Below are 21,268 nucleotides of genomic sequence, written 5' to 3' on the forward strand. Positions count from 1 at the left end.
CCTACCAAAGGCAAGCTGATCTCTGTGAGCTCAAGGCTAACCTGGTTTACATAGCAAACCTCCAGGACAGCCAGGACTACATAGAAAGACTCTGCTTCAAGATAGATAGATAGGTAGGTAGGTAGGTAGGTAGGTAGGTAGGTAGGTAGATAGATAGATAGGCGGGGGGGGGGGGGGGGGGGGGGGAGGGAGGGAAGGAAAAAGGGAGGGAAGAAAGGAGGGAGGTAAGAAGGGAAAAAAATGAAAGGAAAGGAAATTTCTACCTGGGAATTAGTCAAAAGTTAACACATCTTACAGCATACCTGTGTTTTCCCTTGTTGTCCATACACAATTTTTGTTGGAATGATTTTAGCTGCTGGCTGTACTGCGGAACCTATTCCTTTGGGCTGTGTTACAATCATTTTGGTGATGGGTCTTGTAGCAGTAATTATAGCTGGCTTGGCTCCAGCTGGCACTGTCTGAAGAGTCTTTTCTCCCTAAGTTGAAGTCAATTATTAAAGAGACTTATATACATTCAAATGATTAAAAACAAACAGAACAAACAAATAAACAAAAACACAACTGTCCTTTCACTGAAAAAGCAAAGAAAAGGACTGTAGATTATGCAACAAAGTACAAGATTTCTAAGTGGTTAAAAAACCCTGGGCTTCACTGTAATAAGATTACAAGTCATACAATCAACTTTCTAGCCAAAACAGAAATTATCCCTCATGAGTATGTTTTTAAAAATCACTAGATCCAAGAACATCTAAGAATTTATGCCACCCCATTCATAGAATACCTATATTAAAACAGAAATTTCTGGAAGGACATATACTAAAATGTTAACAATTGTTATGTTCAAGATTGTAGGTCATCTCCCACACTCATTTTTACTTTTTAATACATTTGAAGTGAATATTTATATAATAAAAACTATGTAGCTTATCAGCAGATTAACAAACACATACAAAATAAATCAGGCATATATTATAAAGATATGCAGTAGGATATCTGTATAAACACGTATGAGAGAGATAAAAAGAGTAGAGATATTAACACCTTTCTAAGGTTACATGGAGGAAAGGGGAAAGAACGCGTAAAGCACTTCTCATGTTCTCCTAGCATGTTAACAATGCTACTTTAGTCCATTATAAATTCAAGCCCAGTAACCTTTCAGCATTTTCTGAAATTTTACCTACTTTATTGCCTTTCTTTTCTTTCTACTTCTCTGCATGCATGTGTGTGTGGTGAGAGAGGTGTGTGTGTGTGTGTGTGTGTGTGTGTTGTTGGAGATTGAACCCAGGATCTAGGGCCTCCCAAATGCTAGGCAAATCCTCTACCACTTATCTATAACCTCAGTCCATTGTTTTCTTCTGTAGTACTATTTTCTGGTCATATTTTTAATCTCAGCACAGTTTTATTTGAATTTAACAGAATTAAATTCAAATATAGTAATTTTATTATTAATTTTTAAATTAAAATTAATAAAATTAAAAGGGTTGGCAATTTTCACATTGTCATTTTCTTAATTTTTAGTTATCATTATCACAGATGTGTGGGCTTTTAAATTTAGCATTTGGTAAACTGAGAGCAATCAGGTAAGCTTTCTAAAAAGCAACCATTGAGAATTCAGATCTAAATCCAAGTTCAAAAATTAATAACCTAACTATCAACTACAACTATCCAAAAGAAACAAAGTGTCTCCAATCAAGTCTCACATATTGTTTGCAAGCAGCATTCTCAGAAAGATCTGTGATTGATCCTGCTGATCTGTAAACAGCTTGTCAGCCTGTTCCAAGCACTGTGACCCAAACAAAGCCAGCCTGCAGAGTATTATCTGAGAAAGCTCATGTGTGGTGGACCTGCACAAGATGCAGGTAGGGTATAAATACACACTATGTGTGTTGAAGAAGATGGTCCCATAGGCTGATCTCATTTTACTAGCACTGCCTGCTAAACTACTGCTAAATATCTATTAGAAAAAATTCACATGTGATCTGAGATCTCCCATAGCAGATAACATCCTTTTATAAATCCAAATACTACAGAATCCTAGCTTTTCTGTTGACTTACTAATGTGAATTCAGAAAAGGCCTAATCTGGACCACTTTCAGCATTATAAAAGACTGTGATACATAAGCGTTTATCTGTCTTCTAGTGAGGTCAGGAAAGGTAAGGATGCTACTGAGTCTGAGTGCTTAAATACCAAGAACAGTAAGAAATCAATGACTGAGAACTTCTCATGTGTTAGACACTGCTTTAAGCACTTTCAAAACACCTATCATCACCCAATGTAGGCATGAAGAAATAAAATATTGCACTGGTTAGATAAGTCACCCATAGCCAAACTACAAAGTGAGACACAAAGCCTAAGTGTGTCTACCTCTAACCTCTTAACAATTGCCATCAGAACCTAAAATGGGAAAATAAAAAATAAACAACAAACTTTAAGTAACAAATCCCTATCTATAAATTTTATTTTAAACTCAAATATTTCTCTTTTTTCCAGCCTAAATCAATGCTTATCTACTAACCATAAGCAGGAACAGAATTCCTCCAAGTCTTCCTGCAGCTAAACCAGCGGAATTCTCCATTTGAAGGAAACTAAACACTTGAATCATGGTAACAAGCCACCTGCTATGAGCAGCTATAAGCAACATGCTTTCAGCATTACTGTATAAAATGGCATCAGTTGATGATAAAGGCTATTCTATTGCAGCAGTACAGAGTCAAGCCATTCCATCCACTATGGGGTTCTGATGGCCTTTAAACCGCTTAGTGGATTACTGAGTGTTTTTATAGTCTTACTTACTCCAGCATTTAGCAAGGTTGTGACAACGTTTTTGCCAGGGAGGCCTTGAATGGTCGTTCCTTTTCCTGTAGTCTTTTGTACAACAATCACATTGGGCTTGGAAGTCATTGGGATTGTAGTGATTTTGGTAGTCGTTCCTTAGAGAAGGGGGAAGAAAAGGAGGCCTGAGTTAAGGACTGGTGATACTTGATTGTTTCTGTTTATGATGTATATAAGTAATGCCTGTCTAAACAATGTCAACTTTAGTTGAAGGAGTGTGGTCCTAAGGACAAAACTGAAGACTTGGAATAGTGGCACCTTGGACTGATGAGACACTGGGTAATATTGACTGTATTGTAAAGATCTACAGCAGAATTGCCCCAATATAAAGGACTGTTGATTTAGGAGACAGTCATATCACGTCTACCAGTTTAACCAAAAGGAGGGCACATGGGTACAGGGAGGCAAAGTGGGGGGGGGGGGAGGGGGTAGGGTTCAATAATACAAAATGGGAGAAAAAGGACTAACAGGAACTAGGTAGAACACTATACTAAAATAGAACAAAATTCTTTTCTAGAATGACCAATACTAAATGCCTAAAATTCTAGTGTGCATGTTTCACCTAAGGAGAAATGTATGCAAAGAAGTATTACATATTCAAAAAGAAAAAGGAAAGGCCATGGCTAAGCTTTCACTACAGTTGGTCTACATTTTGCATAACACAAGAGAATATGCAAAAGCTGGTTAGCATCTGTGGTTTTCTGTTTTTTGTTTTGTTTTGTTTTGTTTTGTTTTGTTTCCTTTTGCAGTTCTGGGAAACAAGCCCAGGGCCTTGCTCATACCAGGCCTACCTCTGAGCTACATCTATAGTCCATTTAGCATTCTTTAGGGTACACACTGAATCATGAATGTTTATGTACGATAGCACCACACATAGAATCTGGTATTTAGAGGACCTACCTACAGAGACTGTGCTTTAAAAGGGTAAACCACAATGAGACCAAATAACAACCACATGTGGATCACAATGGGCTGTGATAATGATGATGCATTTCACAGATTTTTTTCTTTCTTTTTTAGGATGCCTGTAAACTACAGAGGCAAAAGAACTACAAGTTCAAAGACAGCCTGGGCTATATAGCTAGTGTGAGGTCGACATGGAATACACAGTGAGATCCTGTTTCAAACGGTAACAACAAACTATGAAAAAAAATCAAAATGATTCTACCAGACTTAGTGGTGTAAGCTTACACTGCTCTATTGACTAAGGTAGGAGGATCACAAGTTCTATGTCAACCTAAGCAACTCAGCAAGAACCTGCTTCAAAATAAAACATTAAATGGTGTAGAAAAAGTTTGATCATTGTGGTATGTTGACTTAAAAAATTCAATGGCTTAGTTCCTACTATCCAGATTCTTAAATCACTCTTATCTTGCTTTCTGTGTAAGGCTTTATGCTATGCTACTTTGTTCAAAGAATGATTGAATAAATAAGCAAAAAGTACACAAACAACAGCTCCTCGCTCGGACACTGGGAAGATTGAAGGAGTTACAATCAAGTCTTGCCCCAGATCCCCAAAATGCCTCTAGGGTTAAGACAATGAATTCATCTCTGAAGGAATCAAACTTGTGCATAAAATGAGGATATTTCTACAATCAACTCTCAACAACATTCAGAAAAAAATGTATAAATCTGAAAGTTATTTGATATATATGCATATAAATAAGTTTCCATCAGTTTCTTCTAGAAAAATAAAAATTCAACTAAATTTAATCTGCCTTCTAAGGTATTATACAAAGGAAGCAAGAGCTTCACAAATGATTTATATGTTTACTACAGGATTATTTATAATAACCAAACAAGAAAAAAATCTAATAGTCAAAAACCCCCATACCTATAAACAATTTAAATCATCCAACAGTAAGAATATGGTTAAATTTCTGTACAAAAGAGAATGCTATATAACCATGGGATGATGGTCAAAATACATTTACTGATATGGAAAAATATATAAATTATTAATAAAGAATTAAAATTTAGGATGTCCATATAAACATTTACACAGCACACTATCGTCTTAGCTTTGCTTGCACCTTTAGTCTAAAGTCCCTACAATGAGAGGATTTTTTTTTTTTGCTTTTGTTTTAAGTCTTCTATTCTTACAGCCATATGTTGAGAATAGTTTAGCAAAAATGCTTTTTTGTGTAGGAGAGAAAAATCAGAACCCATCATCTGCTCATCGATGAAGGCAGAAAATTATCTAAATTTGCTACAAGCTGATGATGAATAAACTTTTTAAACTACTATACCATAATCTCAGTGTCATAGGACAGCAAGAATATAAAATAAAAGTTTGTTTTTTTTTTTTTTAAAATAGAGATTGTGAAATGGAGCCAAAAGATGGTAGGTAAGCGTGGAACAGGAAGTCGTTAAAAGTACTTGCCACCAAGTTAAACTGTTCTAACTCTATGTCAACATATCCTACAGTGCTGGAACCACCCACTCATGTGAAAGAAATAGCAACTAACCATGAGCACTTTCATCTTTAATATAAAGGTGAACAGTGTGTGTGTGTGTGTGTGTGCATGTGTGTGTGCATACTTATATTACTCTACTGCACTACAGAACAGCTACACCATGAATAAAGTTCCAAAAAGACTTCATGACATTTAGACACACCTACAATCTATATAGTACTATGAACTCAGATACATGTAAGAAATCCTTAATAAAAAAGGTTATAAAAAAGCTACCTTCCAATGAAGGTCAACTTTCTGAAATATGTTTGAACAGGAGCGTTATACTATTTAAAGATACTATCAAATAATAAATTAGAATTTTAACTGTGTTATTTAATATCCACTTAAAAGCTATGGCACAATGTACCCTTTCCTCCTCAGGTTGGCAAACCCTAGGTTTTCTCACTTATATGGAAGAGTGGAGCCAAAATTAACAGCTTTGAATACAGAGCTCTATGCCATGCCATGCTCTGCCGGCTTTTTTCCATTCTCAGTTATCAGCAACATCAAATTACTGCCAGGGACTTTATCCTGTCACTTTAAAAATATTAGAGCAGCTCACCTGGGACAGACAAAACATAACTAGTCTACAAAAGTAGTAGACAGCTAAAATCTATAAGGCTTGCTTGATCAGATCATTTACATAATTTTAATTAAAAATAATAATCAGTGAAAACAAATGCCTCATTAACATTCCACTTTAGAATCTATAATCCAAATACTGTAGAGATTAACGAGGCAATAAAAACCAGGGAGTGTTCCAACATACTAATAAATAGGCAGAGGGTTAGTTTTACAGTCTCAGTAATATATTTTTAAAAAAGCAAACTGCATAAGTGGTGAAAGGCAAATGATATTCAAATATCTTATGTTTAATAAGCTAAAGTGACATTAGCAACTAAAAACCTGAATTATATTCCTGAAATACATTCAGATGCAAATTCAATTCCATTATCCCCTTTGCAGCTTTGTCTGACCTCTGAATCCACAGCCCTAAAGTTGGTACAATACCTCAAGTCAAAAAGTTGACAGTGTGAGACCCATTATTAAATAAAAAAATCACTATGCAAACATAAACTATAATCTTTGCATTGTGACTTAAAACTAAGTGCTCGTTCAACTTTAGATTTATCAAAAGCCTTATATATGAACACTTGATATTAAAACTAAAAACTGTATTTAATCACTAAACATAAGGACTGAAACACAGTGCCACATTTTGAAACAAAAAAAAATTGATATCAATAGAGTCCTGCTGTAGAGAAACATGGCTTGTCTCCTAATCAAATAGCTCCATGCTTTTAACATACTCTAGATATACCTACCAGAAACAATATTACTGCTAATTATCTTGCCTCCCAAGGTAGCTAATGATTTGGGTACTACAGTGATGATGCTGCCACTGGTAGTTTTCACATAGGTTGCAGCTCCAGGGGTTGTAGCCACACGACCTAAGGATGGGCTCACTGTTGGCCGGGTATAGGTTGCCTGAGTACCTATAGGAAGAAAGCAGTGAAAAGAAAAAATTGTCAATACTTACAAAAAGAATGATAATCATACAATTTCACTATAGTTTAGTATCATATATATCACTTTAACTTGAAAATGGAACTGCAAGGTGCCAAGGCATTCATTTATAATTTTATAGCCAGTTTTCAATGTGTATAGCAAGAACCAATGTCAAGTCAATTCTAATTAAATTTACATATAAAACTTTGTGATGTGTTCTAGCATCAAATTACCAACCCACAGAAAGGGAGAGCCCGGCCCTGCTCCCACTATCTTTCTTCCACTGGTCTTATGCTGAAGCTAATGAAATGTAGGTGTTTCTCTTACAGATTTAAAGCCCATCTCATGCTGTCCCAGAGCCAAACCCACGGTCACCATTCAGCAAATAAGGCATTTACCTAAAATTTTATAACATTTCTGCTATTCTTTAAAGAGATTTCCATCTTTTAAGGATCAGTCCATTGTTTTACTAGTGATATGGTTGAAGCTGCCAAGAATTGCCAGGAACAATTTTTAGGCTTAAATTATCTCTACTTTCATATTTCTTCAACTTTAACTGACCAGTTAGAAAAATCTATCTTTATGTCTCTCTCAAAGGACTTTATACCCTTTCCCACTATTACAAGACTTTTCTCTTTCCCAAAGAAAGATTAAAAACTAATCAGATGAGTCTTTTACAGTGTCTTATAAACCCAGAAACTTAAGACTATTCTATTCCTAGAGAAAGGAATAGCCTCAGGGAAATGAAGCGGAAACACAGAAAAGACAAAGATGGCATTTGCTTAAATTGAAATTAGATTCAGAGACTGTGTGACAGACATTTCTAAAATACCCACCTCAGAAAAAAGAAAAATGCTTTTAGAAAGTTACTTACTTTAAAAACTTATAACCACTACAACCATGAGAAGAACATTAAGAAGAATTAGACTAATCACAGCATATATCTGAACCAGGGAAAAATATCTATGCAAAGTAAACATGCTACAGGGGTATAAAGTTTGAATACATTGAATTATAACTATTTAAAAGAAACACTTTCTGCACTATAAACTCAGACACATAAGCTAGTATTGCTAGGGGTATGGCTTTTATGTAGGTTCTAGGGATTTGAACTCAGGTCCTTACACTAACTTAACAAGTGTTTTTCTCCACTAAACTATTGCCTTAGCTCCTGACTTGATATCATTTAATACTTATAAAGTTCACAAAGGATGGTAATTTAAAATGTAGCTCAGACTAATTGCTCTTCTATCTGGGAATAATAACAGGCTTCTATCAGCCCTGGCAACCCTTACTACACTGTTATGTAACATGAGCTGAACTCTTAACCTCATAAGTAATAGCCTTGTGCATTAGCCCTTGTGCATTAGTTAGGCATATTTTCAGTTACTCAACAAATCCTGAGCAAGCACCTACATATGGTAGCTAAACAGATTTGATCCCTTAGTCCCATAAAGTTTATTGTCTAATATGAATAAAACAACAAACTACTAGGTAAGTAGAAATTGGAGAGGATTATGAAAAAAATATATCAAAAAAGAGCTAACTTGAGGGTCAGGACAGAGCAGAGGGAGTCAAGAAAGATCTTTTGAAAACTGTTCGGTAGAGTGCTTGCCTCACATGCACTAGGCCCTTGGTTTGACCCCCAGCACCTTATAAACCTGTGTGGTGGAGCACACCTGTAATCCCAGCTCCCAGGAGGTAGGGGCAGGAGGATCAAGAATGAGTTCAAGGTCATCCTCAGCTGCATAGAGTTCTAGGCCACAGACCCTGTCTCTAAACAAAATGTTAAAGGACTTCTTTGTAGACCTGTCTCCATCTCTATATGTGCAGTATGACACACACGGCTGGTGTGGGAAGCTACTGATGGCATGAATGAATGAATGGACTGATGCTTGTAGAACTTACCGGTAGGAGTGGTTACCAGTTTAGTTGTCATAATTGCACCATTACTGCTAACCACCATAATTGGGGAATTGCTACTGGTGGGTAGAGTTGCAGTCACTGGTTTGGGTAAGATTTTACTTGGTTGAACCTGCTGTGTGATGATTTTAACACCTTTGAAAGAAAAAAGATAAATCTCAGTAAAATAATGTTTAAGAAATGTCACCTAGCCCAATAGGGCAACAGTCACACACACTTACTGAGGCTTAACCTAAAATGCCTTTTTAATACTGATGAAATTCATTATTCAAATTCCTCCTGTCTAAATTCTACCAATTTAAGAATGCAGCCATATTTCATTAACAGATTTCTTAAAGAAAACTAAATCTAAACTTTTATCTATGGAGGTGTGCATACAAGTTTCAAACCAGAGAGCAAAAGCAAATAATCTGTTCCATATAAGTACTTGAGAAGAAAGGACTAGCATAAGGCATCAAAAGCAGTCACATAGTCCTTCCAGATTCTCAGCAACAAAGACTCTTCATGGCTCTGTGAACTGACATACAATGGTAAAAACCTTAATAGGCCAAGAACATTTTTAAATGGCCGTTTCATTTTTCATTGTTTTGTATTGAGATAGGGTCTCATTATGTAGCCAAGGCTGGCCTGGAACTACAGATTCTACCGCCTATGCCTCCTAAGTGCTAGGATTACAGATGTGTGCCACCATGCCCAGCTTAAAAAAAACTTTCTTGATTTTGTTTGTCTGTTGTTGGTATAGTTGAACCCAGGGACTCATTCATGCTAGGCAAGTGCTCTACCACTAAGCTATATCCCGAAGTCCTTAAATATCTTTCTACATATAAAAGTATTTTAATAACTCACTTTATCAAATATAGAATGCCAAAAAGGCCACATCAGTATTGCACCTATATAAAACATGCATGTGAAAAGAACACAAAGGCAATACACAAGAAATATAATAAAAATTGTTAAGGAAGTTATGTTAGGACTTTAAAAGTTTTTATTTACAATGCTATCATGTTTATATTGACCTTCCAAGCATCTTAACTGGAGTACATTTTTAAACAATGGTAACTAAAGAAGAAAATTTTAGTGCCATTTCCCCCACTCTGATCTTTAAAGAAGATACATAAAAGAAAACATTTTCATAGAGAAAATTAAGAATTGTATTTTTTGGTGTGGCATGATGTTCTACCTTGACTACCAATTTGACAGAATTTAGAATCACCATGGAAACAAACCTCTGGGCATGTCTGGAGGGGTTTTCTAGATTAGGTTAAGAAGGGAAGATCTACACGCTCCATGGGCTCTGATCCTGGACTGAATAAAAGGGAACGGCCTACTCTGTTCCCTCACTGAAGACGCCACACGACCTGCTGCCTCACGCTCCAGCCACCATTACTTCCCTACGTGAACAACACGGCTGCCTCACGCTCCAGCCACCATTACTTCCCTACGTAACCTTCTAACGTCAAGTTAAAGCAAGCCCTTCCTTTCCCAATGGCTTTTGTCACATCAACAAGAAAGTAACTAATACAAGTGGTGATTTCGGCTGAGACATAAAGGAAAGAAATAGATATATATTTATATATAGATATTTAGCAGCTTTAAATAATTCTAAACTTCTATTAACTAAGAAAGAAGTTAAAAGTATGGTATTTGGGCATAATTACTTAAATAACCTTTATGACTCTATTTTTTATGTACAAAATAAAAATTAATTAGTATATACTTCATCAAGCTATTAAGGATTAAATAAAATTTTAAATTATCTATACATGTCAAGAATTCAATAAGTATTACAGAAATAGTTCTAAATATAATAAACTATAAAAAGTGAGGTTATACACAAAAAATCACTTCTAGTATTTTTTTCTCTAACTAATGAACCATGATCCTGCAATTCCCGTGCAGAAAGAAGCTGCATGAAATAATCATCACAGGAAAAAACAAAAACCTCAGAGACAATTCTACTTAGTCCTGGGCAAATCAAGTGATAATCTGGATCAAATAATTAACACTGAGAAAAAGCGTTATTTCTCAAAACTGATCATGAAAAAGAGAGCAAAGCAAATAAACCTCCAACCCTCTCAGCAGGTGGCTGGCCCCCGAGCTGCCTCAAAAGGACTGTCACTTCTGTGTACCTAAACATTCTGGAGAGCCACAGTCGGTACTCTGGCAGGAGGACATCTCCAAAACTACACAGTGGAACCAATTAAAGTTTCCAAGCAAGTATCACTCAAAGGCTTTGGGCAGCAAAGGATGGCTCCATGGGTAAAGAAAGTCACTGACATCATGCCTGCTTACCTAAGTTCCATCCTAGAGACTCACATGGTGGAAAAAGAAAACTCACTCCTGTAAGGTGCACGCTGACTTCCACATGCACACCACAGCACACACGCGCACACAAACGTACTCTCATACAGTACATACACACATACATGTCTACACAAAATACAAAAAAAATGCAATAGAAGAGAAACCTTTGGAAAGCGGTTTTATGATAAATAGCGAACAAAAAAACATGTACCCAACTCAACCTCTAAAATCTAAAGTCAAGTTCTGTGATATCTGAACCAAAATCATTTCTTTCCCTCTTCAGTTCAGAAGGGCGGTGATTCCACTCTAGACTGCTACAGTCAGGGAGTGGGAGGACGCTTCTGCACAGCTCCTAGCCAGAGAACAGTCTTAAAAAAAAAAAAAAAACACAGGATTTCCACCTATCCTCCTCACAGTTACTTAGTACAACTGAAATACCACACAGAATATTTCTAATCCACAGAATCCAACTAGGAAACAATACCAAAAGGACCACCAAAAAAAAAAAAAAGTTCTCCAAACATAATGGAAATAGAATAGCATAATCGTAAATACATTGTCAACAAGGAAGGCGTGGGGAAGGTTTCAGAACAAAAAGTATATAGAAAATGAAAACATATCAAAGAACGTATGATGCTGATAAAATAGTACTAAGGATTTATCAAAGCATAGCTGTAAGTGTAGAACTAAATACTAAATGTATAGAAAAGAAAAAAGGTCTTTAATCAATAATCCACATTCCAGTTCTCAAGAAGGTAGAAAAGCAAAATAAAGCCTAAGAAAACAGAAAAAAAATGAGACTAAAACTGAAACAATTCTCTGAGACTCTGAACTCAGTTCAGATTATCTGTCTTACTTGTCTTACTTTGTAGTGTCTTTGTCTAGTTTGGTTATCAAGGTCCTAATGAGTTTGTAGTGTTCTGTTTTCCAGAACAGATTAGGAATGGTTGGTATTGATTCCTTAAATATTTAGTTTACTTCTCCAATAAATCAGCTGGGCCTGGAACAATAAAGCAAAACTCTAATAATAATAAAAACTTGGCAAAGTAGAAAGCCTGACAAAGAACGAGCTCATCAGTATAGACTCTGTAGCCATTTAAAGGATAATAAGGAACTGAGAATGACAACTAACCATTCTAACAACTTAGAAATGAATAACTTAAAAAGTATAAACTACCAAAGCTCAACGAAGATGAAATAGCTAATCCAGTTTTTCAACCACTAAAAAAAGTGAGTTCATAATTTACATGCTCACAAAATAGAGATTTCCAGGCCTAACTGATTCACTGGAGAAGTCAGCTAAGATTTTAAGGAATTAATACCAATCTTCTCACATCTCTTCAAACTCACTCTGAGACCAGTAGTATCTTGATCTAACCAAACTAGACAAAGACACTACCAAATACGACAAATATAAATCAACTCAGCAGATAATCTGAGGAACTGAGGTCAGAGTCCCAGATCCACATAAATGTCAGGCAGAATGGTATCCTGCCTGGATCCCAGCACTCTAGAGGTGAGAGGTGGAGACAAGGAATTCCTGAGGAAGCTGAGTAACTGAACTAAGCAAACTGGCAAGCAGTGAGCTCAACTGAGAATCCCTACCTCAGCCTACAAGGTGAAGAAAGATCATGGACAGCAGCAGCAACCTCTGGCCTCCATGTGCACTTGTACACATGTGCATAGAAACCTTCACACATTTACACGTTCCTGCATGTGAACATATACACGGCCACCACATACATACATTTAAAAATTCTCTTATACAGAGATAAAAACCGAAACCAATGTTGTATGAAGAAGAATTATATACCATGACCAAGTAGGGCTTATTTCTTTTTTTTTTGTTTTTTGTTTTTATTGTTGTTGTTTTTGTTTTTTCGAGACAGGGTTTCTCTGTGTAGCCCTGGCTGTCCTGGAACTCACTCTGTAGACCAGGCTGGCCTCGATCTCAGAGATCCGCCTGCCTCTGCCTCCCAAGTGCTGGGATCAAAGGCGTGCACCACCACGCCCGACCACGCCCAGCCTGGCTTATTTCATATATGTGAATAGCTCAACAGAAAATGAACTCATATGATTCAGCATATCAGCAGCTAAATACAAAAAAGGTATTAGATCACATCACTTGAACATAGAAGAACATCTGACAGAACCTAACACAAAGTCATAATGAAAAGCCACAGGAAAGAAGAAATGTCCTATTTCAACTCAAATCCTGTAACAGGCTTCACACTCAACACTGAGCCCAATGCCTTCTATCCAAAACCAGGATGTAGGCAAGAATGTCTTTGATTCCCTTTTACTTATTATATATTCTAGCTAGTGAAATAAGACAGAGGGGGTAAAAAAGGAAGGCAGTTGGGGGAGAAATATTGATTGGAAAAGAAGAAAAACAATGTCCTCATTTACAGATGACATAATGAAATACATCTTATATACATAGGAAGCCTAAGAAATCTATGTAGATACTCCCATATAATATAGTTCAGCAAGCTAGAAGAATACAAATTCAGCAACATGTTTACACACCAACAATACGTATGTGAAATGGAAATTAAAACCACACCATTTAGAGTCACTTTAAGAAAATCACTTAGGGCTATAGCTTAAAAAACATTTATAGACATTTCCTACTGGAAACCATAAGAAACTGAAGAAAGAAGTAGAAAGATGTAAATAAATGGGAAGACACACTCTGCTCACGACCCTCAGGCCCAGGACGAAGGATACCCACAGAGCTCTCACTGTCCATTTACCTGACTCCTGTTTGATCTGGATGGTAGGTTTGATACCAGGCGGCAATGCTGACTGCTGAGGCTGCTGCTGCTGAGACACTGAAGAAGGCTGGGCCACTGGCTGCTGTGTCTGTTGTTGTACTTGCTGTAACTGCTGCTTAGGAGACTGCTGATGCTGTTTAGGAAACTGTGCAAGAATCTGGGTAGGGCCACTCACTAAGCTTTTGGGGGAAGGAAGTCTTGTCGATGCCACTTTGATTGCTGATGTGGATACACCTACAGAAAAGTAAAGAGGATTTAGAAAAGGGGAGGGTGGGCAGCTCAAAACAAGGAGGATTTGAACCATTCCATCAGCGTAACTGTCATAGAAATATAAAAGATCAAAAGAAAAGTCAACTGTTGTAAAAAAAAAAAAATTCTACCAAGTAGACTAATTACAGTGCTTACTCGTTATAGTCTTGCTTCGTCAACAAGCTTCTAATTTTTCTTTAATTATCACTCTATTTTCATTGTTGCTTAATCCTATTACGATTGTTGGTTGCTAGTCCAATTTCTTTCTTCCTTTCTAACAAAGCCCAGGCTTTCTCCCTTGAGAATCCACATTCCTGGGCACTGGTACACACTTCTGTGGAGGCCGATCCCTAAGCCAGCTTTAGAGGGCAACTGTTAATTGATCTAAGCTTGTCACAGTACATGACGACTTTTTCTGGAATAAAATAAAGCTAATTAATTATAGCCGACATGTTACAGGAGGAATCTTTTCCTAGAGAACACCTAGATAAAAGTTTTTCTTTTTTAGGGGCCGTGCTACACAAAGAGGAATTTTCTCTTCTTCCTCTGGATACGTTCATAGCTGGCTATGATACCTACAATGTACTCATCTAACCAATAATAAAGTTACCCAAGGAGGGAAAATTTCGTTCATGGTCCAACGATTTGCCTAACTTAACTGAAGCCTTCTGTCATATGAATTTCTGAAAAAATAAACTTCCTTACAGCTTATTTATGTGAAGTCATTCATTTAATTGCTCATCACATTTTTCAAATAAATTTAGACACTAGTCCAGTCAGACTCTAGAACTGCCCAAAAGAATATAGGAAACACCACTAAATAAAACGTATTTTTCAAAGCCCATCTTTAAAACTATTAGGGATGAAGCTACATTGATAATTTTGACTAAATATGTGCTATGGTTTATATGAGAGCCCATGTGTTGAAATTCAATCCCCAATGTAATGTCTTAAAAAGCTAGAAAGTTCATCTGACTTAATGATTATGGTTTAAAGTAGAGTCTTTAGGACATCATTAAAATTAAGCAGGATAATCAGGAAGGAGCCCCATGATTGAGTGTCAGTGGCTTTTTAAGTGGAAAAGAACTCAGAGAAAGTATAAGTATGTGTTCCTTGTCTCTTGCCATGTGCCAGCTGTACACTGGCTTGAAGATCTGAAAACAAGAAAGTCTCACCAGATACAAGATCTTGATCTTAGATTTTTAAATCATAAGCCAAAATAAATCATTTTCCACTATAAACTTATGCAGGGTGAAGTATTTCATTGTACCAAATAAAAAATGGTCTGGTTACAATATAAAAGAGCTAAAATTTGTAACATGAACCCTAGAGAAAGAAGGAAGCCCAAAATACCTTTTTATGTAAAAAAAAAAAAAGTATAAATTTGGGCCAAGAGATGGTAAAGCATCTGCTGTACAAGCCTGACAGTCTGCGTTTGATCCTCAAAACCCACAGAAAGGTGGGAGCCGAGGACTAACCCTGCAAAGGCTCCTGATGGCCGCACGCTTCATGACCCATGTACACATGCATGCACACACAATAATACAAATAAAGTGTAAGTAAAGAAAGATAATACATAAAAGTAAAGAGTACAGGTCATATTTTGTGTGCTTAAGAAGATAACAAAGGATGGTGGGATCAAGAATAAGACATCATACTAGTTAAACAGTTTCAAAGTTTTAAAAAATCGTAGCTATTCCTGGTTGGTATGGTGGGTGAGCAGATAAAAAGGACCTGAGTTCAATTCCTAGGACCCATATGGAGGAGGAGAGAACCATTCCCACATACTATCATCCTCTGATGTCTGCAAGGATGCAATGAGTGTGCATGCCCATACAAATAAACACAAAGCCACGTTTACACACAGTATAAAGAATCTTTGTGAAAAGAAAATAAATTGTTTCATCATAATGTTCTGTTTTACTTTATGTTGTTTTGTAAACAGAAATAACAAGGACTTAGAATTAGCCAGGCATTAGTGAAATAATCCAATACAATTGTCCAAGAAGACAAAGTGAATCCAATACAATTGTCCAAGAAGACAAAGTGTGCACACAGACAACTCCGAGAAGTTCCCTTTTCCCAATGAAAACACTTGCTTCCACGCTGGTGAGACCTAGTACAAGTCACACAGATATTAATCTAGAATACTAAAACTAAGAGATAATCTAAATAATAATACATGAGTAATAAATTGTCCAACAGTAAAAGAATTAAACAATGAAAATGAGTAAGAAGGGTATAGAGAGTAGGAGAAAGTCAATGATATAAAACTTTAAGAAAATGTATTATGTGGAGTGGGAAGTTTTTATTGCAGACTACTCGTGTGGGTAAAAGGGCTCACTGTGTTACACAGGAAGGGCATTATAATACAGCTGTGGGCAACTGGTAGACTTGTTTTATTTCTTTACTGTTCTCTAAAACTCCTAAATCCATTGGTCTCTGCTTTAAAGCCCTTTAAAAATAAATTATAAAAAAAAAAAAAAAAAAAGGCAGCTTAGATGCCAAATGTGGACCATCATCAAACTCATGGAAGAGGGGAAACTGACAAGGACAGGACTCCATGGAGTAAGAGTGGAGAGCAGAGATTTCCTCAAAGCTAGTCTAGAAGAACTATAGTCAGCAGAAGTCTGTCACACTATTGTGAAAGGAACACAAGAAGTCCATGGAAACTATGAAAAAAAGAATAAAATCAAAGAAAAAATTTTCTTACTAAATAAGAAATAGTAGCAGCAGAATTAAAATGCAATCAATCTAAGTAATTAGCAGTGTCCCATTCTTCAGTTAAGGAAGGGCAAAAGGACAGACACTAGAGACATCCCGCAAGCTAATTACAGCTTTCAATTCTGAGCAATTCTGAGCAAAGACGAGAAAGAACCAAACAAACAGTTACCTAAAAATAAACTAATTTCATATACGCACAAAACACACCAACTCAGGCCTCTATGACACCAGCATCATACTTAATAAAAATGACAAATTCTCCTTTCCAAACATTAGAGCACAACATGTACAATGTGCTGCTAACCTTTATCTAAGGAAAAGCTTAAGTATGTATATATTTGCTTCCACATTTACCAGTGGAAGGACTTAGAAAGTAATGGGGGGTTAGGGAAGAGGAGGACAGGACAAGGTGTGGGAGTTACAGACGAAAGAAAATTGCTAACATTTCATATCCTCAAGCTGAGCAAAGGTGAGCAGGTCACTGACCTAACAGCAGAGATCCTCAACCCCAAGATAGGAAGACAGACAAGACAGACAGACAGACAGACAGACAGACAGACACACACACACACACACACACACACACTCTTATTCACCCCCACCCCGCCCCCTCAGTTGTCTTCAAAATTCTTTCTAACAGGGACAGAATTAGCTGGTGGCTCACCACTCACCTTGTGCTACTGTTGACATGACCACGGACGGTGTGGAAGATACCACCGTTGTTACTGCAACTGTACTAGAAATAGGTGATGACGTAGAACTGCTGTTGCCATTGCTGCTACTGGTGACCAGAGAGGCCTGGGACGCAGTTATAACAACAGGTGGCTTCTGAGTCGTGGAGGCAATGACTGATGTTGGTACAAGCTTAGTGACTGCTGCATAGTTATGAGATTTGGAGAGAATGTTGGGCACAAAGGTTGAACTTGGTGATGTGGTCACTATAATAACCTAAAGGACAAAAAATAAATTATTTCCATGTACCTACTCTATATTGTCAGTACATTTAAGTTCATATACAATTCAAAACTAAGGTCTGCAATAAGAAAAACAATTCAACAGAGAAAATATACAATTAACTAAAAGTTTATAAACCCTTTCCTTTACCAGCACGTATCTAAACCCACCAATTTCCAGCAGGTATTTTAAGAGGTGGTGTCCAATGTTGTGCATGATGTAGCTCTGCAAGCACCAGCACACCATACACCACTTGGAGGATCATCCACCTCACATGAGAAAGTCACCTGGACAGCTGTTCACTTGTAAATACTTAGTGAACACCTACTATTTTCCAGGCATGGTTCTAGATGCTGAGAATAGAAGAATAAACAAAACTTACTTGTACAAAGTTTGCATTTTAGTACAGATAGAGCAATAAACATACAGAACACACAGAAACAAATGAAAGAGACAATAAACCAGAGTAAAGATAAAAGGATGATGATAGTGTTAGGGTTTTTGTTGTTTTGTTTGTTTGTTTTTGTTTTTTAAATAAAGTACTCAATGAAGATTTCTCTGTAAAGTGATATTTGAGTAGAAATCAGAATGATGTGAGGGTGTTAACACCTAGAAGTGGCATGGGGAGTAGGAAACAAAGGCAAAAGCAACATTGCTATATTCAAGAAGCTTGAAAGACCTCAGGGACAGATTGGCATGTGTAAGACACACAACTTCTGAGAAGTAACAGAGAACTAGATGTAGTCTTTCATAAGATGTGACACAAATGGTAACACTTCTCTGTGACCTTCCTCCATAGAACTCATAACCCTAATCTACAACAGCAAGCAAATTCTAGGAATGGGGTATCTTACTAAAACACCTGACCTATCAAAGTTATCAAAAAAAAAAAAAACCAGGAAAATCTGAAAAACGTTCACACTGAAAGATGTTTAAGGAGATAGGACAGGGAAATAGAATGTGGCATCCTAGGTGAGAATCCTGGAACTGAAAAGGACATTAAGCAAAACCCAAGGAAATCTAGGGAAAGAGGGGTAAAGTATGCAGCTTTTATAAATTTTCTGTAAATCTACAGTATCTATCTGCTAATTTGAAGCTACAGTAGGGCAGTGATAGTAGATACAGATAAATGAAGAAGTTCTCAGAAGCCAGCAGAAATGTAATGGCTGATGTGTTCATGAGAGCTGTTAGTTACAACTTACATACAGGTGAACTAGGAGGATGTGCTCCTAGCCTGGTACAGAGAACAGATATAAAAAAAGAAAAGTCAAGGTTTAGGCAGTAAGGCTGAGAAACTGTAGTTAGCTTTGCACATTTCATAGCGAATAGCACTGAATAAACGACCTCTGGCTAGCATCACCCAAAGTCCTGAAAAAAATAAGAAAGTACAGAAAGCCTACAGCAAAGAGGGTTAAAAGCAAAAGCTGGATCAAATATGAAAGCCAAGTGAAAGTAAATGGATCTCATAGTAGGAATAATAAGAAGCCATGGGAAGACTTTAGCACAGAAACAAGATGTAATATCTATTTTAAAAGATCATTCTAGTTGCCATGAAGTGACAGGCAAGAGTGGAAGCTATTACAGCAGGCCAGCAGTGTCTTGGGCTGGGATGTTAGCAAAACTAAAGAGAAGTAATCAGATTCTAATTATTCTGATGAGCAGAGAATCTAAAACTTGATAAATGATAACTGCAAGGTTCCTACAACAGACCAAGAAGAGCTCCCGGAGCTGGTATGTCCTAAATCCCATGACACAAGTGCTATTATTATCCCCATTTCACAGTAGAGAACACAAACATTACTTAGGCTTTGGAGTATGCATCACAGTTTTGTTTAGGGCGAAGTAAGCAGAGTTGTAGTGATACCCAGTTCTTTCACTAAAATTCTTTGTGCCTAGGACAGAACAAATTGGTTTGGGGGGAAAAAAAAAACCCAAAGAAGTTAAGGAAGAAATTCTTTTTTGTTTTACACTGGCCCTAAAGAAAGTCTGAAGTCAAATCAGTCAACATTTTTCTTTGTGAATGTATATTCTGTATCTACATCAAGGAAACTTTACACTATTAGTACATATTCTCAACATCACAAAGAATTAAAGACGTTAGTACTTGCCCATTACTTTAAGGAGTCTGTTGTTTTAACAATCAATACATGCCTTGATTAGTAGACATCTGTAGAGAGTTGGTCAGTAAAATCACAACCAGGCTGGATTAGCCAACAATGTGCAATATTATTGAAAACAAGAAACTATTATACAAACTGAAACGTGGACCAATATGGTAAAGAGGGTTATAAGTTTCAGAGTCAAACAGGCCTGCACTTAGACCATCTTGCCTCCACCACTTTCAAATGGCAGGCCCCTGGACATGTTAAAACCTCAAGGCTTCAATTTATTTCTTTTATAAAATAGGGATAATAATTCTGACCTTACAAAATCATTACAAGGATTAGATGACATAATCATATGAAGCAAATACTAGGCACATAGCAGGAGGTCAATACCTGACAGTTAGCAAATGGTACTTACTAGCAGTTTACTATTCCTGTTCACTGTTAGATGGATAGGAGTAAAGCATTACAGATCACTTCCATACAGAAAAGATATTCAATATACTGTTTGTTTCATTAGAAACATTTTCTTTCCTTCTAATTCTGTTATCACTGAATATACAAAGAATTCCTGACTACCACACCCAAACTAATTAGTGTACTAAACTGGGTTTGACTTTTGTCAATCCTGCACCAACAGTCACAGCTTCCCAGAGGCCCAATGCTGATGACTGCAGTACAAAGAGGACTCACTAGGCTTGCCAGGAAAGCAATCGCAATCGGCAGTTAATAAGCGGAAGGGAAAGTGAAGTGTGCACAGTTCAAATATTTGAAATTCCAGAATGAGAGTATGGAGATGGGGTTTTAACATTAAGAAAAGAATAAATCTAGGGTCTTTAGGACCACATTCTAGATTACAGATACAAATGATAAAACATGGTTTGAGATTTCAGTACACAAATGACTTTCTGATCTGTAAAGGGATTTCCCAAACTAGAGATCCACCTGGGAAATTGCTTATACTTTAAAGTTGTTTTAAAACAAAATAAAACAAGAAAGGAGATAAAAAGATTTTGAAGTCAAGTGAACCACACTGTTTATTCAGGCCATATCTCAAATTACTGACCTTCTAGCATTCACAAAAACTCCTTAAGAGTGCTGGGACTTGCACCCTAAGGACAAATGAAAAATATTAATCAAGCACATGAAAGCATAAAGCTATATTCTGTTGTTCTGCTTGTATGAGTGCCATAACAGTGTCATTTTAAATGAGGCATGTTGACATACGTAGAAATGTATCTACGCTAAAAATGCACAACCTATTTACATGTGAATATTGTTTACAAAATCAGAAACAATTACATTTAATGTAAAGTCACTTTACCTACAATAATTGCTAAGTTGACTTAAATACAAATTGTGAGAAATCCAAGGTAAATACAATTATGACAATGGCCTTGGATAAAAATATATTTTAATCCAATTACCCAG

At 36.7% G+C, this 21,268-nt stretch overlaps 1 protein-coding gene across 38 annotated transcripts in view; it reads right to left on the bottom strand.

The window, feature by feature from the left end:
• Emsy (EMSY, BRCA2-interacting transcriptional repressor) overlaps window positions 1–21,268 on the bottom strand; it is a 69,698-nt gene that overhangs the window by 25,552 nt on the left and 22,878 nt on the right. For 35 of the 38 annotated variants that reach the window (XR_378234.4, XR_003946459.1, XR_001785534.2 and 32 more), the window contains 6 exons: window positions 17,450–17,726; window positions 13,785–14,039; window positions 8,710–8,859; window positions 6,618–6,788; window positions 2,795–2,931; window positions 303–476 (listed from right to left, as the gene is read on the bottom strand). Coding sequence is in view for 32 of the 38 variants with exons in the window: in XM_030242484.1 (XP_030098344.1) it covers window positions 303–476; window positions 2,795–2,931; window positions 6,618–6,788; window positions 8,710–8,859; window positions 13,785–14,039; window positions 17,450–17,726 (1,164 nt within the window). In the remaining 6 variants the exon portion in view is untranslated. The remainder of the gene's footprint in view (window positions 1–302; window positions 477–2,794; window positions 2,932–6,617; window positions 6,789–8,709; window positions 8,860–13,784; window positions 14,040–17,449; window positions 17,727–21,268) is intronic. The other 3 variants (XR_001785533.2, XM_006507621.4, XM_030242482.1) reach the window with 1 other exon arrangement.

The sequence above is a fragment of the Mus musculus genome, chromosome 7 (genome assembly GCF_000001635.26).
Source record: "Mus musculus strain C57BL/6J chromosome 7, GRCm38.p6 C57BL/6J".
NCBI classification, from domain to species: Eukaryota; Metazoa; Chordata; class Mammalia; order Rodentia; family Muridae; genus Mus; species Mus musculus.